This window comes from Hydra vulgaris, chromosome 15 (assembly GCF_038396675.1).
Source record: "Hydra vulgaris chromosome 15, alternate assembly HydraT2T_AEP".
NCBI classification, from domain to species: Eukaryota; Metazoa; Cnidaria; class Hydrozoa; order Anthoathecata; family Hydridae; genus Hydra; species Hydra vulgaris.
This window is the reverse complement of record NC_088934.1, coordinates 37,293,921-37,314,626: the sequence shown is the minus strand read 5'-3', so window position 1 is coordinate 37,314,626 and position 20,706 is coordinate 37,293,921. Positions and strand designations below refer to the sequence as shown.

Genomic DNA, 20,706 nt, shown 5'->3' with positions numbered 1-20,706 from the left:
AAAAAATCTTATGAAAGCTCTACATCTCAAAATCAAAAATAAAACTTTAAAGCGCAAAGTTGAAGAAATCGACAATTTTAAAAAAGTTTCTGAAAACTACTGTAACCAGTTGAATGGTCTTGAAAGTGAAAATAAGAAACTTAAATTAGCTGTAAAAACCAGCAATGGAGAGAAATTAGAATTTGTAAGACAAGCCATGCACTGTAAAGCACTTTATACAGCTCAAACTTTAAATATGGAATTGCCTTAATCAAATGCTAGAAAATAGCAATGCAAAAGTTGAAATAATGTGTCAATAAAAAAGAAATCTCAAAAAGAAATTAAGCCGTGTGAAAAATAAATTATGTAAAAAAAGTTCCTTTTCTTCAATTGAAAATCTCGCTTTTTTAAAGTCAGAAGTTAAAGAACTTAGTGCAAAAGTTGAATAATTAAACAAAAAAAACATTTATCTAAATTGTCTTTAAGAATTGTTGGAAGATGAGGAAATTGTAACATTTGAATGAGGACGTTATTCAAGTGATATTCGAGAAGTTATCATGGAGCTGTTATCATTAAATGTCAGTATGAACAAGGTCAATAACTTTATTAAAATTGTTTTAAAAAAACTTTCTAAGAAAAGGAATTACAAAACTTCCCTTAGTAGGTACAAGATCTAGATTTATGTCAGAAGCTTTAATTCTTGCACAGCTTTAAGTATCAGAAGAAATGTTAGATAATATTGAAAAAGACGCAGGAAACTGTTAGCGTGGAGATAAAACAACCAAATATTACAGACATTATCAAAACTTTCAGTTGACTACCAAAAGCGGTAGAATACTATCATTTGGACTATCAGAAATGGCCTCTGGAGATGCTGCATCAACTTTAAGTTTTTTAACTGAAATGTTATATGATATTTGTGATATTCTAGACACAAAGGACAGGGAAAAAAACTTTGCAAAGATAATTTGTTCATTTATAACAACTTTGTCAGATTTAGGTTCTGTCAATCCACTGTTTAACAGTAAGTTCAAAGAAATGAGGGAGTTATTGTTAGCAATTATAGAACATTGGGATAGTTTAACAATTGAACAGAAAAATGAATTTAAGGATATGTCAAACTTTTTTTGCAAGTTACACCTTTTAACAAACTTTGCAACTGAGACAGAAAAAGTACTGGGTTCATTTAAAAAAATTGCTCTTAGTGATGCTCACGAAAACACTATTGCATTTAAAACTTTTGAATCTGGGGCTGCAAGACTGATACCCACTACATGTAAAGCAATCCAAAAAAGAGGTAGTGATGAAGCTTGTGTGGCAGGTTATTTCAATTCTTTTCTCATTGCAAAAGATTAAGACAAGTGTAAGTTTGTTCCTTTTATAGGCAATAGATTTAACATTTTGTTTTATAATGGGGCTGCACTGTATTATCATTATAAATCTATTAAAGAATTTTTGTTTCAATGACCAAATCCTAATAAACTAATGAAAAAAGTTGAGGAAGATATATCAAATATATTATTTTTAGCTGAATCTTGTGCAATTGGTATTTTTGATAAGCTTATTACTGGTCCTCTTTGGAGACTTATTGAAGAAAAGAAAAACATTCTTAGCATGAATAAGTATTTATTTCGTTTAAAAATGAAATTGTAAGATCTTTGCAAAGATGCTTCTCCAATGCTCAATGAAACACCTGTATTTGACCCAAGAGATGTTAAAATAAATAAAGATAAACTTTATGAAAAACTATTTGAGTATACTGGCAATATAGAATTTGATGTCTTGGTGCAACAGTCATTAGAAATAATTTCCCATGTATTTCTATTAATACTCGAAAGACAAGCAATTGATCAGCTCCCAGGCGGTAAATACTAAAAGGCTGCTGAAAAGACACCAACGACTAAAAAAGCTTCAGAAAGTAATTTTGCGATTCTGGATCTACTTATTTGAACTAAACCAAATGCCTAAATTCAAACAATTCAACCATATACTATGAGGTACCGAATCAAACCCTTAACTTGGCTGGATGCAAAATCAGAAGAAGAGCGTTACATGTTAATTGAAACCGCTTCTCATAGTGTTGAGAAAATAAATTAAAGTATAAAGAGCGACAAGTAGAGTTATCTTCAAAGAAAACTTCAATGTTGAGAATAAAACAGCAACTCAAAGCAAATGCAGAAAAGAAAGCATCACTAAAAAACGCAAATATAGTAAATGTGCTGATTCAATTGAAATCACAAGTTTGGCTAACAGTAGAAGAAGCAGAAAAAAAAATCTTCAAAAATTGATAATAATACTTTAAGGAAGCAAGTTGATCAAAGTCAATTAGATTTTTATTGTAATGTAATGGGGGTATAATGTTCATTGAAGCTGTTTTTTAAAACTAAAGTTTCTGGAAATAAACATATTGATTTAAATTCAAGTAAGCTGATGGAGAACTTGGTAACTATAATTCGCACATGCAACTTGCCTCCACCAGAACAAAGGAACAATACACTAAAGGAACAATAAAAGAAAAAAGCCAACGCAATTGCTAGACTTAGAAACAAAAAGGAGAGTTGTTTAGAAAGTTAAAAGGTATTATGGCTGAAATTTTTTTCAGTATTTATTAATTTAAAATCTTGTGATTGTTAATTTCAGATCCTACTATTTAAATGTAAACAAAGATAAATCTAACATATTTTTTTTAATGATAATCAAATTTATTATTAACATTTTACTTTCAGGAACATATGAACACTCTGAAATGCTTTAAAGATTGAAAAAGCTCTTGTTTTCAACTAGAGTTGTTTTTTATGGTTTCCAAAGAGATTTTATTGCTTATGACCCACTTACATATTTTCTTCATTTTCATAAGTGTATATGAGTACGTTCACTCTAATAATTTGAAAAAACTCTAGTTTTTTACGGCTTTTGCGGAAATTATATTTTGTTTGACCCAATTGCCCCAAATGGGGAAACGAGCCCTAAGATTTTTACATAATTTTAGAATTTTCATAAGTTTATAGGAATTTGTTCACTCTTATACTATGAAAAAATTGTTTTTTGACGAAAGTTTTACAAAGAAATTGTAAAACTTTTGTCCCAATTACCCCAAATGGGGGCAACAAGCCCTTGGATTCTTACATATTTTAAGGATTTTTATAAATTTATGAATTTGTTTACTCTTATAGATTGAAAAGGTTATTGCCTTTTAACTAAAGTTAATATTTGTACTTTTTACAGAAATTTTGTTGCTCTTGGCCCAATTACCCTAAATGGAGAAAACGAGCCCTGCGATTCCAATATAGTTTCTGGAGTTTCATAAATTTGTATAAATTAGTTCACTCTGACAATTAATAACACAATAAAAAGCTCTTTTTTTCCTTGACTAAAGTTAATTTTTATTACTTTTACCGTGATTTTATAGCCCTAGACCCAAATGCCCCAAAACAACGCCTGGGCCAACTATATCACAAAAACAATTTGTATAATTAAATGCATTCATTCCTTGGTTTAAAAAAAAAATAGAATGAACATACTTTATTATTTGTGCTTAACTGTAAGTCTTCTCGTCGATGTCAATTGAAAAGTAAATAAAATTTTTAATTTTGGTGCCAAAAATCCTTAAGAAAAACTTCACAAATTTTGACCCAAAATAGGCATTACTGAGCAGCACGTAAATTGTCATAACTCGGGAACCAATAATCCAAATTTAAAAAATGAACTCATTTTGAAATCGTCAAATTTTGAAATATTTTTCACATATTTTGGTAATAATTATGGCTAAAGATAGTAAAGAAATCCAAATCATGTGAAGTGCCTACATGATGGTAAATTTGGAATAATTAATTGTATTATATAAGGTGAAGTGGAATAAATCTAATAAATCTAATATTGTATTTTAAAAAAAATTTTCCTCCTCATTTGAAAAAGATTTATATGAATAAAATAAAACATAACTTTGAACAAAACAAAGAAGATTAACAAGTTTAATAAAAGAAAATACATAAGAAGAATTATTTGCAACAAGTTAAAAATGTAAAAAGATGATAATATACTAGTCAAAAAATATGACACAAGTGTAATGAATTCTTCTATCGATAAAAAAATAAATAATGCCAGAGAAGTTTATAAACAATGCTCTTCAGATAAGAAAACTTGGGCTGTTCACAGTTATTTAGCATCATGTAATTTGAAGAGTCTCTTAAATCATATTGCACTCAGACTGGCCTCTTTACCAAGTAATATTCTTTCAAAAGTTGTGAATATATTAAAATCAAAAGTTGGTTTCCATGGTACAACAGGTTAGGCAATCTACAAACAACTGGCACCAGATCAAGATATACGTTATCTAAGTATAGCAAGAAGCCTGCTTTTTTTTTTTTTATTTTTTTTTAATTTTGTTATTTAGGTGCCCCAATAAAACCTAACGGTCTTGTCATAGAGTACCGCGGAAGTGCATTTAACTAGGAAGTTCACGCCTACTTCCTTACCGTGACGCGAATATATGTCCAGGATTCGTTTCAAAACTGGATCTCCTGCTTCTAAAGCAAGCCCTCTAACCACTGCGCCACGGCCGCACAGTGGTAACTAATGATTTTAATTAAAGTATCATACAAAGTTGTATAATTTTTTATTTCTATTATCTAATTATATAAGATTTTTTTTTAAATTAAAAATTAAAAAAGCATAACTAAAAAAAAAAATTTATTAACGACGACTTATAGGTCTCTTTAATAAATTTTATATAAGAATCATTAAGCTTATTACCTGCTTTGTTCCATTAGAATTGAGTGGATTTATTTGTACAGAAAAGAAAACAACATGGCTTAATTACCTCAATCTTTAACAAACTTTTTGTTGCAAGTTGCCACAAAAGATATTGTTACACTAGGTAAGTTTTAGTCATTTAAAAGGATTATATTTTTAGTAATATTTTGCTTAGAAAGAACACTTTGGTAATATTTTGAACAATATTTAGATATACATTATAAATTATTGCTTTAAGGCACTTAAATAATAAGTTAATACATAATAAAAAAACTTTTTACATTATGTCTTTATCATATCAATTGGTGGAAGAAAACTGAAAATTTCAATTTTTGCAAGACCTTCACGCCCCTTCATTTTTCATCCATCTGTGTGAAGACTACTTCACATTTTCATTTATTAGTTTTTCTTATAGATAAAACGATGTTTAAAACATATCATGTTAAGCATGCAATATTCTTTTATTTTTTAGATCTTTTAAAATTGTACGGTATAATGTATAAAAGTTAAAATCTTATTGCTTCTAATAAAGTTATAAACATCCATACTGGACGCAAAGGTTTCCTCCACACAAGAAACATATATAGTGAGTTCAACCATTTTCTAAAATACTTTTTAAATAATATTTTCCGGTACAAACAAAATATGTACACTGCATTTAAAAATAGATATTATCGCGTTTTTTTTTTCAAAAAAATGCAAAAATTAACATCATTTAACTGGACCAAAACTATCAAGCCTAAGCAAAATAAGGAAAAAATAAGGAAAAGAGAAAAGAAAAAAATATTTGAAAAGATATGTTGTTGAACAGATGTTCAGAACAAAATAAAGACACTATAGTGTAATAAGCTGTAAGCGTTTAGTAACATATATATTTATGTTATTTTATGGTATTTTATTATTTTATTAAAAATAATAATGGAATATAAACAATGTAAAAAGTTATAATGGAATATTAACAATGTAAAAACTGGTAGTCAGGTTTCCCGAACTCTGTGGTAGCTCTCAGAGAGGCTGATTCCATCAACAGCTGAAAAATATCAAAGTATTGACAGCGCCATGCTGCGCATGGATGGTGTCCCTCTTTGTACTTTTGGTGTGCATTGCGGAGGCCACATTTGGAGCACTTTGGTACGGCTTAGGGTTTAATAGTATTAATGAGGCAATTGGTTGGGCTATTAAACAGTATTCTGAGTACTATCTATGCTTTGAGTCAAGTTCTTCAACAAATTTAAAAATGAATAAAGTACCAAAAATTATAAAAGACAAAAAACCATCATCATCACTAAGTTCTCTAAACCTATCATTCAATAATATTCGTGGTCTTCGAAGTAACTTTTGTTCTGTTGAGTCTTATCTCTTGCAAAGTTCACTAGACCTACTTGCTCTTTGTGAGACTAATTTAAGTTCAGCTACCTCATACTGCGATCTTAGTGTTGATGGTTATCTTCCTTTAATTTGTAAAGACTGTAATATTCACATCCTTGGCCTGGGCATTTACATTCGTAAGAATTCACCCACTTTCGTTTAGCACCACTTCACTCTATCGTCTTTCTCTTTGTTCTATATCTCTCTCCTTCATCTCAATAATGCACTCTTTTTGATGTTATTTCTGATCATATTGATCAAGCCCGTTCTCTTTATCCATCAGCTAATATAGTTGTTGTCGATGACTTTAATGCTCACCACTCTGAATGGCTTGGCTCTAGTGTCAGTAATTATGCAGGCATTAAAGCCCAAAACTTTTGCCTTTCTCAATCCCTAACTCAAATAGTCAACTTTCCAACTCGCTTTCCTGACAACCCAAATCATCTATCTTCTCTACTCGACTTATGTCTTGTTTCTGATCCTAGTCAGTGCTCAGTTTCTCCACATTCACCCTTAGGTGCTTCTGATCACAGTTTGATCTCTCTAAAACTAATATCTCATTCTTCTTCATCACCTGAATCCCGCTATTATCAAACCTCGTACAACTACAGTAAAGCTGACTGGGATTCTTTCCGTGATTTTCTTCGTGATGGCCCTTGGGTAGAAATATTTTGTCTTCCTGTCGACAAATGTGCTTCTTACATAACTTTGTGGATTCAGGCTGGCATGGAATCTTTTATTCCCTCTCGACGATTCCAGATCAAGCCTCATTCTCCTCCATGGTTTTCCTCACACTGTGCTGCTGCAATTGCCAATCGAAACCGTTACTTCCATATTTATCACCAAAACAATTCTCCAGAAAACAGACGTCTTTTTATTACTGCTAGAAACAATTGTAAAAAGGTTTTGTCTAATGCCAAAGCCCGCTATTCTCAGGTCATGAAATCTCCTATCTCATCTCAAAAATTAGAATCTTGTGACTTCTGGAGAATCTTTAATAGTATTAAAAATAAGGGCAAATCTTTAATTCCACCTCTCTTGTATGGTTCAGACTTTGTCACCTCACCTTAAGACAAAGCTGAATTGTTTACTAAAAACTTTTTATCAATATCATCTCTTGATTCCATTAGTTGCGTTCTACCTGATATTGCCAACAAACAGGTTGATACATTGCTTGACATTCGTATCACTCCAGCTTCTGTATCTAAAGTGATTTCCTGCCTAGACTCTTCTACCGATTGTGGCCCGGACGACATACCTGTTATTGTTTTGCAGAAGTGTTCTCCGGAGAAGTCATCTATACTCTCAAAATATTCAACAAGTGCTTATCAGAGTCTTGTTTTCAAGCCTGCTGGAAAGCGGCATCTGTTATCCCTATCTTGATCTGATTTGTCTAACTACCATTCCATTAGTCTTCTTCCTATCATAAGCTAGGTTTTTGAATCTTTAATTAACAAACACTTAATTTCTCATCTTGAATCTAAGAACTAACTTTCTAACCATCAATATGGATTTCGATCTTCTCGTTCTACAGCTGATTTGCTAACAGCAATAACCGATAGGTTTTATCGCGCATTAGATAAAGGTGGAGAGTTTAAGGCCATCACTCTTGACATATCAAAAGCTTTTGATAAAGTTTGGCATGCTGTTCTTCTCTATATAGCATTCTTCTTATGGTATATCTGGCAACATCTTTAAGATTATTGAATCCTTTCTTTTCAATCGTAGTATAAAAGTTGCCCTCTATGGACAGTACTCTTCTTCTTATTCTGTAACTTCAGGTGTTCCTCAAGGTTCTATTCTTAGCCCTATACTCTTTTTAATTTACATGAACGATCTTCCAGATATTCTCACGTCTAAGGTAGCATTGTTTGCTGATGATACTACCATATATTCTTGTTGTGATAAGAAACCAACACTCTCTGATTGCTTGGAGGGGGCATTTGAGCTTGAAAAGGATCTCACTTTTGCTACAGCATGGGGCTCACAGTGTCTGGTGAACTTCAATACAGATAAAAGTCAATTTTTTTCATCCAATCGTTATTGTAATAAGTTAGATCTTCCTATATTTTTAAACGGTGATGTACTCGATGAGTTATCTACTCTTCATCTTCTAGGATTAACTCTTACTTCCAATCTTTCTTAGAAACCATATATCAAATCAGTTGCAATATTAGCATCTGCCAAGGTTGCATCTCTTTATCGAGCTCGGCACTTTTTTACTTCGGATTCTATTCTCTATCTCTATAAACCTCAAATCCGGCCCTATATGGAATACTGTTGCCATATCTGGGGCGGATCTTCTAATGATGCCCTTTCTCTTCTAGACAAGGTGCAAAAACGCATTGTAAACATAGTCGGACCTGCTATTGTAGCCAACCTCCAACCATTATCACATTATCGTAATGTTGCTTCTCTTTCTCTTTTCTATTTTTTTTCCTCAAACATCAATTCTTTGAAATTCGCTTCCTTCATCTTGCTTTCCTGATTCATATAATTTGCAATCCTTTAAGTTGTCCGCCAATCGTTATCTTGCTCTACAATCTTCATCTTTTCTCTTCCAGTAACTTCCAACTTTAGTTAGTGGTTGCTTGCAGCCTTGTTGGAAGCGAAGAGGTTTAAAAAAAAAATTTATATTAAGTTACAAAACTAAATATTGTCATTAAAAATCTTATAACTACATTTACAATTAATTATCCTTTAAAAACATTTTAAATCGATAAGTCAATTCAGTGAATACAAAAGACTTATTCGATTGTCATTTCGCTTGCAAAAACCTCAATAAGTAACAAAAGTAGTGCTATTTCAAATTTTTGTTCGTTAAAAGCTTAAAAAATGGCATCTTTTAATATGTATAATCACCTATGTGGAAATATTATGAAATTTGTAGGGAAGACAACAAACTAGCAGTTTTTTTGCTGTGTTAAAGCAAGATCTCGCGTGGTGGAGAAGGAAGGAAAGTAAGTAAGTAAAACTGTTACGTATATTATAACTAAAACGTATTTTTGTTTCACCTAACATTTTCTTTTACAGTTAAACTTCCTTTTATTTATTCTTAGCTGCGAAGTGGAATATGATTTCTTTGGACTTGTTCACCTTAAACATATACCTGTTATATACTCGTTTTTCATTGAAGTCCGACACATTTGATGGCTGAAATGGATGCAATTTTAGGAAAAAAGTTTTTCACCAAGGATGAAGTTTTTGGCAAAATAAAACAAGTCATATCAGTTGCTAATTCTTATTCAATTTTATTTGGCTCAGATTATTCACCATCTGTATTTTCTTCTTTAGATACACCATCCTCCAAAAGAATCAATTTATCTCTATCTTTATTTTGAGCAATAACTTGTGGAACAATTAATTATTCTTTACCCACATTATCATGAACAATAACTTGTGGAACAATCAATTGGTTGGGAAGCACTGGCTTATAATAAACCAATGCTTCCCAAACAGATTATTATTGCTTATTATTATTAGTATTAAGTTCTGAATCTCTTAATAATATAATTGTAATGAGGAAGCGGTCCCAAAAATAATTTTGCACCAGCATATTTTTATCCTCTACTGGGCTCTGGGCTTATATAAAATATATTTAGATAACTTGATAAAAACACAAAGTTTAATGTTTTTTGGTAAAAAATCAATCTTTTAGTCTCTTACTCAAAATAATTTACTCTAGCACTAATAAATAATAGTGCAAGGCTGTTTAACCATGTTTTTGCATATTTTATTAAACATTTCATATTTTAATCGTTGAATTAACTACCTATTTATAGCATTTTCTCTTAAAAATTAATGTATATAAATAATAAATAGTTATTACTGCCTTGTATTATTGTGTGTTTTACTTATGCATCTTGATTTATAGTGGAGCCCAGGACCTTTAGGCATATTAGAGCCCGGGGGAGATAATCCCTCCCAACCTCCCTGGTCCGACCTTGGTTAATAATGATCCAAAATGATTGCTTAATACTATGTACCATTATCACTTGTTGAACGAGCTGGCTTAAACAAGCTTATGGAAAAGGCAGTACCACGATACAAAGTACCTTGTCGCTCCTGAGAAAATTACCCCCGATATATTTAACAGCATTAGATATCTCCAGATTTCATTCTTGGACATGCTGTTTTAGTGATGAATCTGTGTATGGTTTATAAACTGGTACCGACATCGCAAAAGAACTTAATACTATTGCAAAAAGGTGGAATATTTCACATAGCAAAATCCATTTTCTTGTCCATGACAGTGGACCCAATATAATAAAAAGAATACGACATTCAGAATATGATTCTGCCAAATGTTTTATTCATTTACTACAACTGGCTGTCGATGTATTGCTATATTCTCAAATAGAAATAACGGAATTAACTTGCTGCTTCAATACAAATTGTCACCTATTTTAACTACTCTAGTATAGCACAATAAAAACTAAAATGCATTTGTTAAGAACTTAAACTTCCGACCACCAATGAATACAAGACGTAAGCTCACGCTTGAATTCAACATACTACTTATTGCAGGAAGGAAACGTTTTAAGTTTTCTTTATTCTCAGGCCTCCACCATTGCAATTTTTCAGCCTTCCCATTTGGCATAGACATGAGCATACTTAAGTTTGGAGTTTACATAATGTGCAAAAGTGTCTTATCTAAAACATCAAAAAATCCCGCCGGCGCCAATGCTATAATGAAGTTTTTTTTATTACTACTTTTTCTTTTGTATTTTTATTATTATTACTATTATTATTATTATTATTTTGTTTTTAATCTGCTCAAATAATTCCTTACGGTCTTATCACAGAACACCGCGTAAGAGAATTTAACTAGGGAGTTCATGCCTCCTTCGTTACCAATATCACTTATTAGCTAGAGCCGGTGTAGAACCTTGGATCTTTTAGTTCTTATCCTGAACTCTAACCACTGCGCCATCGCTACACTTTTAATTCGAAATACTTTTTAATGTCTTTTTTCGATTGTTATAAAAATGTATCAGTTTACGTTAAATTCTAAATAATGCTATTACAACAAAATATTATTACAAAATAAAATATTACAAAAATATTACAAATAATTATACTACAATATTAATAATACAAAAATATTACAAATATTACAAAAAATATTACAAAAAAAATAAAACTATTACAAAAAAATATTAATCTGAAAACAATTCTCAATTGGAAATTTTTTTTCCCATATTGGTGTATTATGTATAATATATATATATATATATATATATATATATATATATATATATATATATATATATATATATATATATATATATATATATACATTATATATACATATATATGCATACATACATATACATATATATATATATATATATATATTTATATATATATATATATATATATATATATATATATATATATATATATATATATATATATATATATATATATATATATATATATATACAGTTGTCTAATCTAATACATTACCATAGGAAATTGTACAAAAAAAGATATTTGACATAAAGATAAGCAGGAATTGAAAGAAGTTAAAAGGATAAAAAGCTTTTTAAAAGTTTAAAAAAAGTATTTAAAACTTACTTTTTTAACAATTTAAATACAATTAAAATAAGTTTTGTTAGCTGACTTTAAAAACGTATACCAATATATATATACCAATAAAATATGCACATGTTTCAAAGGAACAACCGTTAAAAAAAATATTAAGAACTTGTGATGCAAACAAATGAGTTAAAAATGAGTTTAAATTAAACAAATGTATTTATATTTATTTAATTTTTTACATTTATCTTTTTACATAAAGTTTGCATTATTTATATTTATTTTAAGCCAAATTTACAAAACTTTAAAAAAATTTTTATTTTTTAAAATAAACATCAAGATGTTGATTTTAGTAAATATAAAGGGAGGACTTAATAATTGCAAATTTCATAAGTGCAAACTAGCATAAGTGCAAATGACGTAAATGCGAACTGGTGTAGGTACGAACTAGCATAAATGCAAAGCAGTTGCAAAAACTAGCATAAGTGCAAATCAATTACAAAAATTGGTGCAAGTGCAAAATGGCTTAAATGCAAACTGGCATAAGTATGCTAAAAGAATTTGCAAACATTGACAGAAGTGCGAACTGGTATTAGTGCAAAGAAGTTGCAAAAACTGGTAAAAGTGCGAATTTGCATAAATGCAAACTGGCATAAGAGCGTCGAAAGAATTTGCAAACATTGGTATAAGTGGAAACTGACATAAGTGCAAAGCAGTTACAAACGCTGGCATAAGTACAAATCAGCATAAATGTGAACTGGCATAAATGTGCCAAAAGAGATTTTAAACATTGGCATAAGAGCAAACTGGTGTAAGTGCTAATTGGCGAAAGGGCGAAATGCTAATTTGCACTTATGTTAATGTTTGCAATTTTATTCGGCGCACTTATGCCAATTTATGCTTAAACCAGTTTGCACTTATGCCACTTTTTGTAACTTCTTCGCACTTATGTCAGATTGCACTCATAAAATTTGCAGTTTTTCAATTTTTTTTAAATTTATTTGGCGCACTTATACCAAATCGCACTTATGCCAATTCGCTTTTACTCTAGTTTAGTTTTGCAACTGCTTCGCACTTATGCCAGTTCGCACCTATAAAATTCACTTATTCATCCTGAATTTAAATACTCATGGAAAAAATAAGAATCAAAATTTTAATTATATTAAATGCGTCAATGTACGCGCCTAGTATCGCTAGGCCTGCGCACAGTATACTTAGAATGTACAAAATCAGTCTCGTTAAAAAAAAACAAGAAAAAAATAAAGAAATATTGATTTTGTGATAAAGAAGTTAAAACTAACCTATAATCATATTAGTTATACTGATATGAATGAAAAAATTTAATTTTGATTCAAATATTTTTTCAAACTTATCTCCGCAAAAAATGTGTTTAAAGTAACCACCCGAACATGTTCTACGAGTACCCACAATATTAACTGGAATAGTAAATAGAAAAATGAACATTTCAAGTACCTGAAATAACTATATACTGCATATAAATATACTGCAAAAATACGCAGTTATTTGTAAAATCTGTTGGCAATTAAAATTTATTGTATAATTAAAGTAAATTTAAGTTTTTATATAAATAATAGATATATACATTATAAAACTTAAAAATGTATTTAATGTTTATTTTTTTTAGATATTTTTTGTTTGCATAAAAAAAGGCATGTCGAGTAACAAAGATGCAATATGTCGATATCAACATAAAGATATGGTGGAATATACTAACAGCAAATTTTTAATTACATGCTATATTTTTAACGCAGTATTTACACTTGCATCTAATGGTTTTTTAATTTTGGCTTTACGTATTGCAAATGTAAACAAAAGGTATACTCGGAACGAAAGTCTAGTCATTGCACTATCTGTTACTGATATATTATATGCCCTAATAGTTTCGCCACCTCAATCTATATTACTTAAACTGATTGATAATTTTGGTTGCTTAGAGATATCTATTATATCATTTTTTCGAGTGTGGTTATTAGTTTTATCAAGCTCAGTTTTTATAATAATTTCTTGTGAGCGTCATCTTACGGTATTTTATAAAAACAAGATTTGTGGAATTGTTATTAAAGACTCTTATTTACTTGGATACATTTTGTTTGTTATTATTTTTACATTTATTAATGCTGTCTTGTATAGTGCAGTGCATGCTTCATCAAGCTTGCATCTGCAGTTTATAATCTATATTGGAACTGGTAGTTTTACTGTGGTTTTACTTTTTCTGATTGTTATTGCTAATCTTTTAATTCTTATTCAAACTAAAAGAAAATTGAAAACTTCTGTTCAAGTTCAGAAAAATATTAAAATTAAAAACTATATAACAAAGACCGTAATTATAATTTCACTTACGCACGTATTGTTTTACACGCCATGCTTGGTAGCGCAGTTTTATTTGTCGTTAGTTTTCTCAAAAAGCAACATTACTCTAATTCCTGCAGCTTATCGGGTACTTATATGGACCGTAGTCATTAGAGAAGTAAGTTCCTGGATTAATCCATTAATCTATGCATTTAGAAACAGAAAGATTTCCAAAACATTTGGTTTAAGAATAAATTCATTATTTTCAAATTTCAATCGAAGGACAAAGCCAACCCAGGTAATCACATCTGATTGCAGATCAACATCAGCAATGTAAAATAACGTTAAACTTGTTTGTGTTTACTTTTACCGAGATTTACATAGCACTAATTTCTTAAAAACGTATTTGAAGAGTTAACATTCGAAACGTCACATAGATATTGAGCTAAGAAGAAATAAACATTGATTTGAAATATTTAAAAAATTGTTAATAAGTAACAAAAAAATTTTTAATGGATAAAACTGGTTCTACTGAATAAACTTATTATGTTCACCATGATATACTTAGCCTGTTTTTATTTACTTTTTTGATTGAAAACATATTATGTATGAACCAATCAGAAAAAACATGTTTAAATCAAATACATGATACATTGTTGCTTTTAAAACGTTTTTTTAAGATATTTTTTCGTTTGCTTTTAAGTCTTAGAATAGTTGTTATTATTAGGTACGTTTAACAAAAACTAAAAACAAAAAAAAGTTTTTTTTTTTGTTAGTTTTACAATTAGTACAACTTAAATGGCTTTTTTAATCTCCTTCTTGAGAAAGAGATAAAAAGACTTTCAGCAGAAAGAATATGTATTTAAGACTTAAAAGTTTTAATATGATCAATAAAAAAACCTTTTGTTGCTAAAAAGAATAGAGATCTTTATTCTTTTTATTTCTTTTACTTATAAATGTTTCTTTGCAATATTTTGTAAACCTGTACGTACTGGCTTAGATACTTTTAGACCTCTTGCAAACTGGCATTCTTTAAGAACCAACTTTTATGAAGATAATAAAATTTGTACAAACGTCTAGAGACCAAAAATAAAGTTATACTGTTTTGAGAAAGTATAACTTTATTTTTTCCTGTTCTAAACATAAGTTTTGGGGAATTTGTGTCACGTGATTTGGTATTACTTTTTAGCAACTGAAGGTTTTCGTATTGATCATATTAAAATTGCTAACTCTTGAATACTTATTCTTTTTGGCAGAAAGTCTTTTTTTATCAATAGTTCGTTTCTTACAACTTCCTGAGATCCAACTGCTTTAATAAATCTGACCATTTTTTAATAAATGTTAAACAAGCAACATTGTTAATCAAGCATTTATACAGTTGCTTGGTTTACAATGTTGCTTGTTTAACATTTATTTAAAAATGTTACGTAACCTACCCTATGTACCTTACTTACGTACGCTTACCTAACCTATGCTACGGTTACGTAACCTACGCTAATTATGATACCTCTCCTAATGAAAAATCTTACATTGGTATAAGTGAGACTCCATTTAAGATATGCAGACCACGTTGAATTTTTTAACATCTCTAAATGCAAGAATGATACTGAGCTCTCATTGCAGGTATCAAAGTTAAAAATAGTGAAAAATTCTCAGACGCTGTAACTTATACAACCAACTAAATTTTGTAAATTGCGTCTCACCAAAAAGTATGAAAACGCTAACCTAAATTTAAAAAATATTAGTCTATAAGTGTAGACATTAAAATAGATTCATTTTTTTCCAATTTGACGCTAATGATTATTAGAGAAACCTATTGTACCTTTGACCACGTTGAGCTTTTGATCACTCTCCCCTTCACTATTTATTCTTGGATTACTACTTCACTTTCAATCATCAATTTTGTTAAGTTGGATAGCTCAAGCAATATTATAAACAGGTTCATTTTATTACTTAATTTCTGCAAAACTCTTGGGAATTAAATGCATAAAAATAGTTAATCAATTCTGTTAACACATTTTAGTTTTAAAATGCTAAGGAGCATGGTCCGTGTTTTTCTTAACTTCTTACAAAATCACCAACCTTGCCCCTTGGCATTTTCTAAAACGGGTATGCTTAATGCAGTGAACTTTGTGCTTGAACAAAAAATAAGTTTAAGTGAATCTGCCAGATATAGCGGCGCTACTCAACTTTCTTTACCCCCTCCCCCTCCCTCACAATGTTTTTATGATTGATTATGATAGAACACATTATATTGATTTAGAGGAAGTTGAGAAGCGCCGACATTGCAATATCAAAAAATGAAACTTGAAGCAGTTTAAAAAAACTGGAAGTTGCTAAACAAAACCGAAAAAAATATTCTGAACAGAAGAAGAATTTATTTTGGTAGACTACTTCGCAGATGCTGAAAAAATGCATTACGGACTTACATTAAAGCTTACATTATGAGTGTTTTGCATATGTGTGCAAGGAGAATGCTTTAGAAAGTCATAAAAAATTGAAACTTTGGGGATGAAAAATAAATGTGCTGGTAAAAAACTGCAGTAAGATTTTCGCGAAAGATACAATAATAAGTTATTTCTAATTAAACCACAGACTAAAAGTTTTGGAAGATCATCTGCTTTCAATAGAGAAACAAAATAGTAGTAAAACTAGTAAGAATTGCATTTAAAAATTACAAAATTATTTTAGAACGCTATCATTTTGATGCATCAAACATTTGGAACGCTGATGAAACAGGAATTACCACAGTCCACGTAACATCAAAAGTTCTAGCGCCAAAAGACAAAAAACAAATAGAGAGAGTGAATAGAGCTCAACAAGGCAATAATATAACAATGATTGCAGCCATTAATACAACTGGAAATAGCATCCCATCATTACTTGTATTTCCACCTGCTACTTAACTTAAAGACTACATCTTAAATAATTGCCCTCCTGGAAGTGTAGAAGCAGCTAATAAGTCTGGATGGTCAAATGAAGTCATTTTTGTGCAATTTCTTGAATATTTTATTAGTAATGTACGACCATCAATTGAAAAATCTGTTCTTTTATTAATTGAGTTAGCAAAAAAATTGAGCATAGTTTTAATGATATTTTATTCTTATACTAGCCATAAAATGCAATCTCTCAATTGTAGTGTTTTCGGACCGTTTTAAACAATGCCATAAATAACTAGGTGATATCACCAGGTAATGCTGGTTAACAAGTTAGAATTTATGATATATCTTGCCTTGTTGGTTAAGCTTATCCTCATGCTTTTCTACCAAATAACATTGTAATCAGTTTTAAATGTAATTGATTTTATCCATTTTATGAAAATATTTTTACTGATATTGACTTTATAGCTGCAAATGTTACAATGATAGGCCAATAGCGAATACTGAAACATTTCTAATAAAAGCATTGGTGTTAAAACTTTACGATGTTACAATGTTGATGGTAAACCGCCAATTTACCATCAACATCGTCTATTGTTTTTGGGCAAATGGCTTCTGTGAGATTACCATCAACATCATTTATTGTTTCACCTGAAATAGTACGACCTCACCCCAAAGCCAAATTAAGAAAAATAACTACTTCAAAAGGGGTAAAGAAAAATCACAGGAAAATCATCTAATAACTAACAATGTAAAACGTCCTCGAGAAAAAAAAAAGCAAAACAGACTATTTTTAGTCAGTCTGATACGTGTTTAAAGGATGAATGTTCTGATGAAATTGATTTTGGAGTAAATATACGCTCAATTCTCTTTTTATGTGGTAGATGCGTTCCAGGACAATCCGCACAAAAAGTAATCGCACAAAAAAAGACACATTTATATGTAATATTGTGGATACGTTCTATTCACTCAAAAAATTGCATAAAACCTAAATAATGACTTAAAACACATCAAAAGTCGCATAAAAAAAGTATAAAAAATCATGGAAAATTTTTTAAATTATTTGATAACATCAAATTTTTTTTTTCATATTTTATTGAAAATAAAAAAATAAATAACATAAACAAAACTTAATATTTCATTGAAAACATAAATAACATTAGAAAACTTAATTTGAAATCATATTAGGAAATTGTACATAATAAAATATTTATCACATCACTCGTCGCTGTCTGATAATGTACGAATACGTTTGTGAACAGGTGCAAAATCACTTTCATCACAAGAAGATATAATGGCCTCGTCAGATCTGCATGCTAATGTATCATGAGGAATTTCTGCTGGTTTTTTTTCTTTGACAAGACAGTCGGTAATTTGACCCTTTGATGATTTGCCTAATTCTTTGTGAAGTTCTCGGTAGCCAGACATACGAAATTTCAGCTCACGTTGAAATTTCAAGGCGCGTTTTGAATTGTTGTCATTCACAAGGAAACAATGTTCTAGTTTACTGGAAAGTTGGAGACCTTCTCGAATTAAATTTGCTGTGAGTGAGGCTGGATCTTCTTTTGGTTCATTATCTTTTTCAAAATCTTCAATAGCAACTAATTCCACACTTTCCAAAATGTTATCATCACTTAGGGCTTCGTCCTCAAGCAATTCTTCAACATCGTTTTCACCCAAAGTATCAAAACCTTCTCCACCAATTTCTTTGGTCAATGAAATAATTTCTGATGATATGTTTGGTATTTGATTTGACTCATTTCTTTTTGATACGCATTCAGGCCAAGCTGCTTTCCAACATGCACTTAATGTTTGTGGTCTTGCTAAGGCAGAATGGTTTATACAGTCCAAAATATTAAATTTTTTCCAAACTTCGATAACTGTGGTTGGTTCTTTTTCAAGTGTATCAAAAATGAATTGAAAAGTGAACTTTACATAATATTTCTTAAAGGTGGAAATAATTCCCTGATCTAATGGTTGAATAAGGCTGGTTGTGAGTGGTTGTGGTTGTATTAGGAGGGAAAAAAGCTAGTTATATGTTTGGATGATCTAAATTTGCATGACCTGGTGCATTATCAACAATTAATAGGATTTTAAATTCAAGACGCTTCTCTTCCATATATTTTTTGACTTCTGGTACAAAGCATTTATTGAACCATTCAGTGAAAATAGCAGTTGTCACCCAGGCCTCTTGTTTGCCATCCAATGTACGGGCAGTTTTTTTTAGACCTTTTCCTTTCAATGCACATGGTTTCAAAGATCGATTTACAAGCAGTGGTTTCAACATTCGATCTCCAGATGCATTACTGCAAAGCAAAAAAGTAACTCGATCTTTTACAGCTTTAAAACTACTTGCAGTTTTTTCGGACTTTACAATGTAGGTATGGGTTGACATCTTTTTCCAAAATAATCCAGTTTCGTCTGCGTTAAAAATTTGATCGGCACAACATCCGCCATCTTCGATAACTTTAGCTAGTTTTTTCAGGATATTTTATCGCAGTTTCTTCTTCGGCAGAAGCGATTTCACCTTTTATTTTCAGGTTATGAAAAGAATATGTTTTTAAAAAACCAGTAAGCCATCCTGTGCTGGCCGAAAATTGTACATTATTCCCATCTGAAGATGTAGATGGCTCCGATTCCTTCAACTGCTTGTAAAATTGAAGAGCTTTCTGTTTAATTAAATGCCCATCTAAAGGAATTCTTTTTTGAGTTAAATCTTCAATCCAAATTGCGAGCGCCTTTTCTGTTTTTTCTATTAGGGTGTCTTTTGAGTATGATAAAATTTTAGCACTCAAATTTGTACCAGAAATGGCAAATTTTCTTATTGCCGCTTCATTTTTTTTTTATTACTCTAACTGTAGATTCGTCCAAATTAAAATTTTTACCTATGGCTGTAGATCCTTTTCCTTTAAAAAATATAATTTTGAAACGATCCACAATTATAATTTTTTTTTCTAAGGAAATTGCACTCCTCTTCTGTTTTTATTTTTTGTTAATATTATCATACATTTTTCTAAAATCAACAAAAGCAATGGAATTTAAAGAAAAAAATTCTAGAAAAACGTTAAAAACTTACAACTCCTTCGAAAAACTTATGTTAAAGTAAAACCTTTTTCTCAGAGTTTAGATTTCTACTGACTAATACTAATCTAAATATTAATACGCTAATGAATAGCGCGCATAGTTACGCCTAATGTTCGTGTTGTTAATGACGGTTCTGTATTCTGTAAAATACACCATTTCTTAGTTTTTAAGTAGTTTCTAGACTTTTGAATGCGCGGTTATATATTCCATGCGGTCTTTCGAGTAAGGTCAGCAAGCAAATTAGAGCTGATATATTATTATTTTCGAAAAGAATTGATGTTGTTCATTGTTTAAAATAGAAAATTTAAATAATCGTTTGTTTGTTGATGGTTATTTTTACTTTTCCAATTTTTATAGCCTATTTTCACTTTTTAGAAGAAGTTAGAAATAAAATGTCTGATAAAATAGTTTTTTTAGTACTATCTAAACATGAATACTGTAACTTATCTAATCTTCTAAATATAAATACTGTTATTTAATAGTGTTAGTGTCGTTTCACTTTCTTTTTTAATAAAGAACTTTCTAGGCTTTTCTAAAAGCGTTTCTTTACTCCACGTGGTCTTTCAAGCAAGGTCTTCCAGCCGATTAGAGCTGATAATTTTTTAGTTTCAAGAGGAACTGACGTTGTTCATTGTTTAAAAGCTGAAGTTTGTTTGTTGTTCGTTGTTTTTATTTTTATTTTTTTTTTTTAGATGAAGTTAAAACTAAAATGACTGGTAAAAAATTTTTTTTTAGTACAATGTTTTAGTAAAGTGTTTCAGTTTTGTCTTCAGTCTTTTTAGATCAATTTAAG

The 20,706-nt window shown here is 30.1% G+C and overlaps 1 protein-coding gene across 1 annotated transcript in view; it reads left to right on the top strand.

The window, feature by feature from the left end:
* Positions 1-14,513, top strand: part of LOC136091499 (uncharacterized) — a 32,591-nt gene extending 18,078 nt beyond the window's left edge. The window contains exons 2-3 of the mRNA XM_065819126.1: positions 4,749-4,855; positions 13,286-14,513. Of these exons, the coding sequence (XP_065675198.1) occupies positions 13,313-14,287 (975 nt within the window). The 5' untranslated portion in view covers positions 4,749-4,855; positions 13,286-13,312 and the 3' untranslated portion in view covers positions 14,288-14,513. The remainder of the gene's footprint in view (positions 1-4,748; positions 4,856-13,285) is intronic.
* The last annotated feature ends 6,193 nt before the right edge of the window (positions 14,514-20,706 follow it).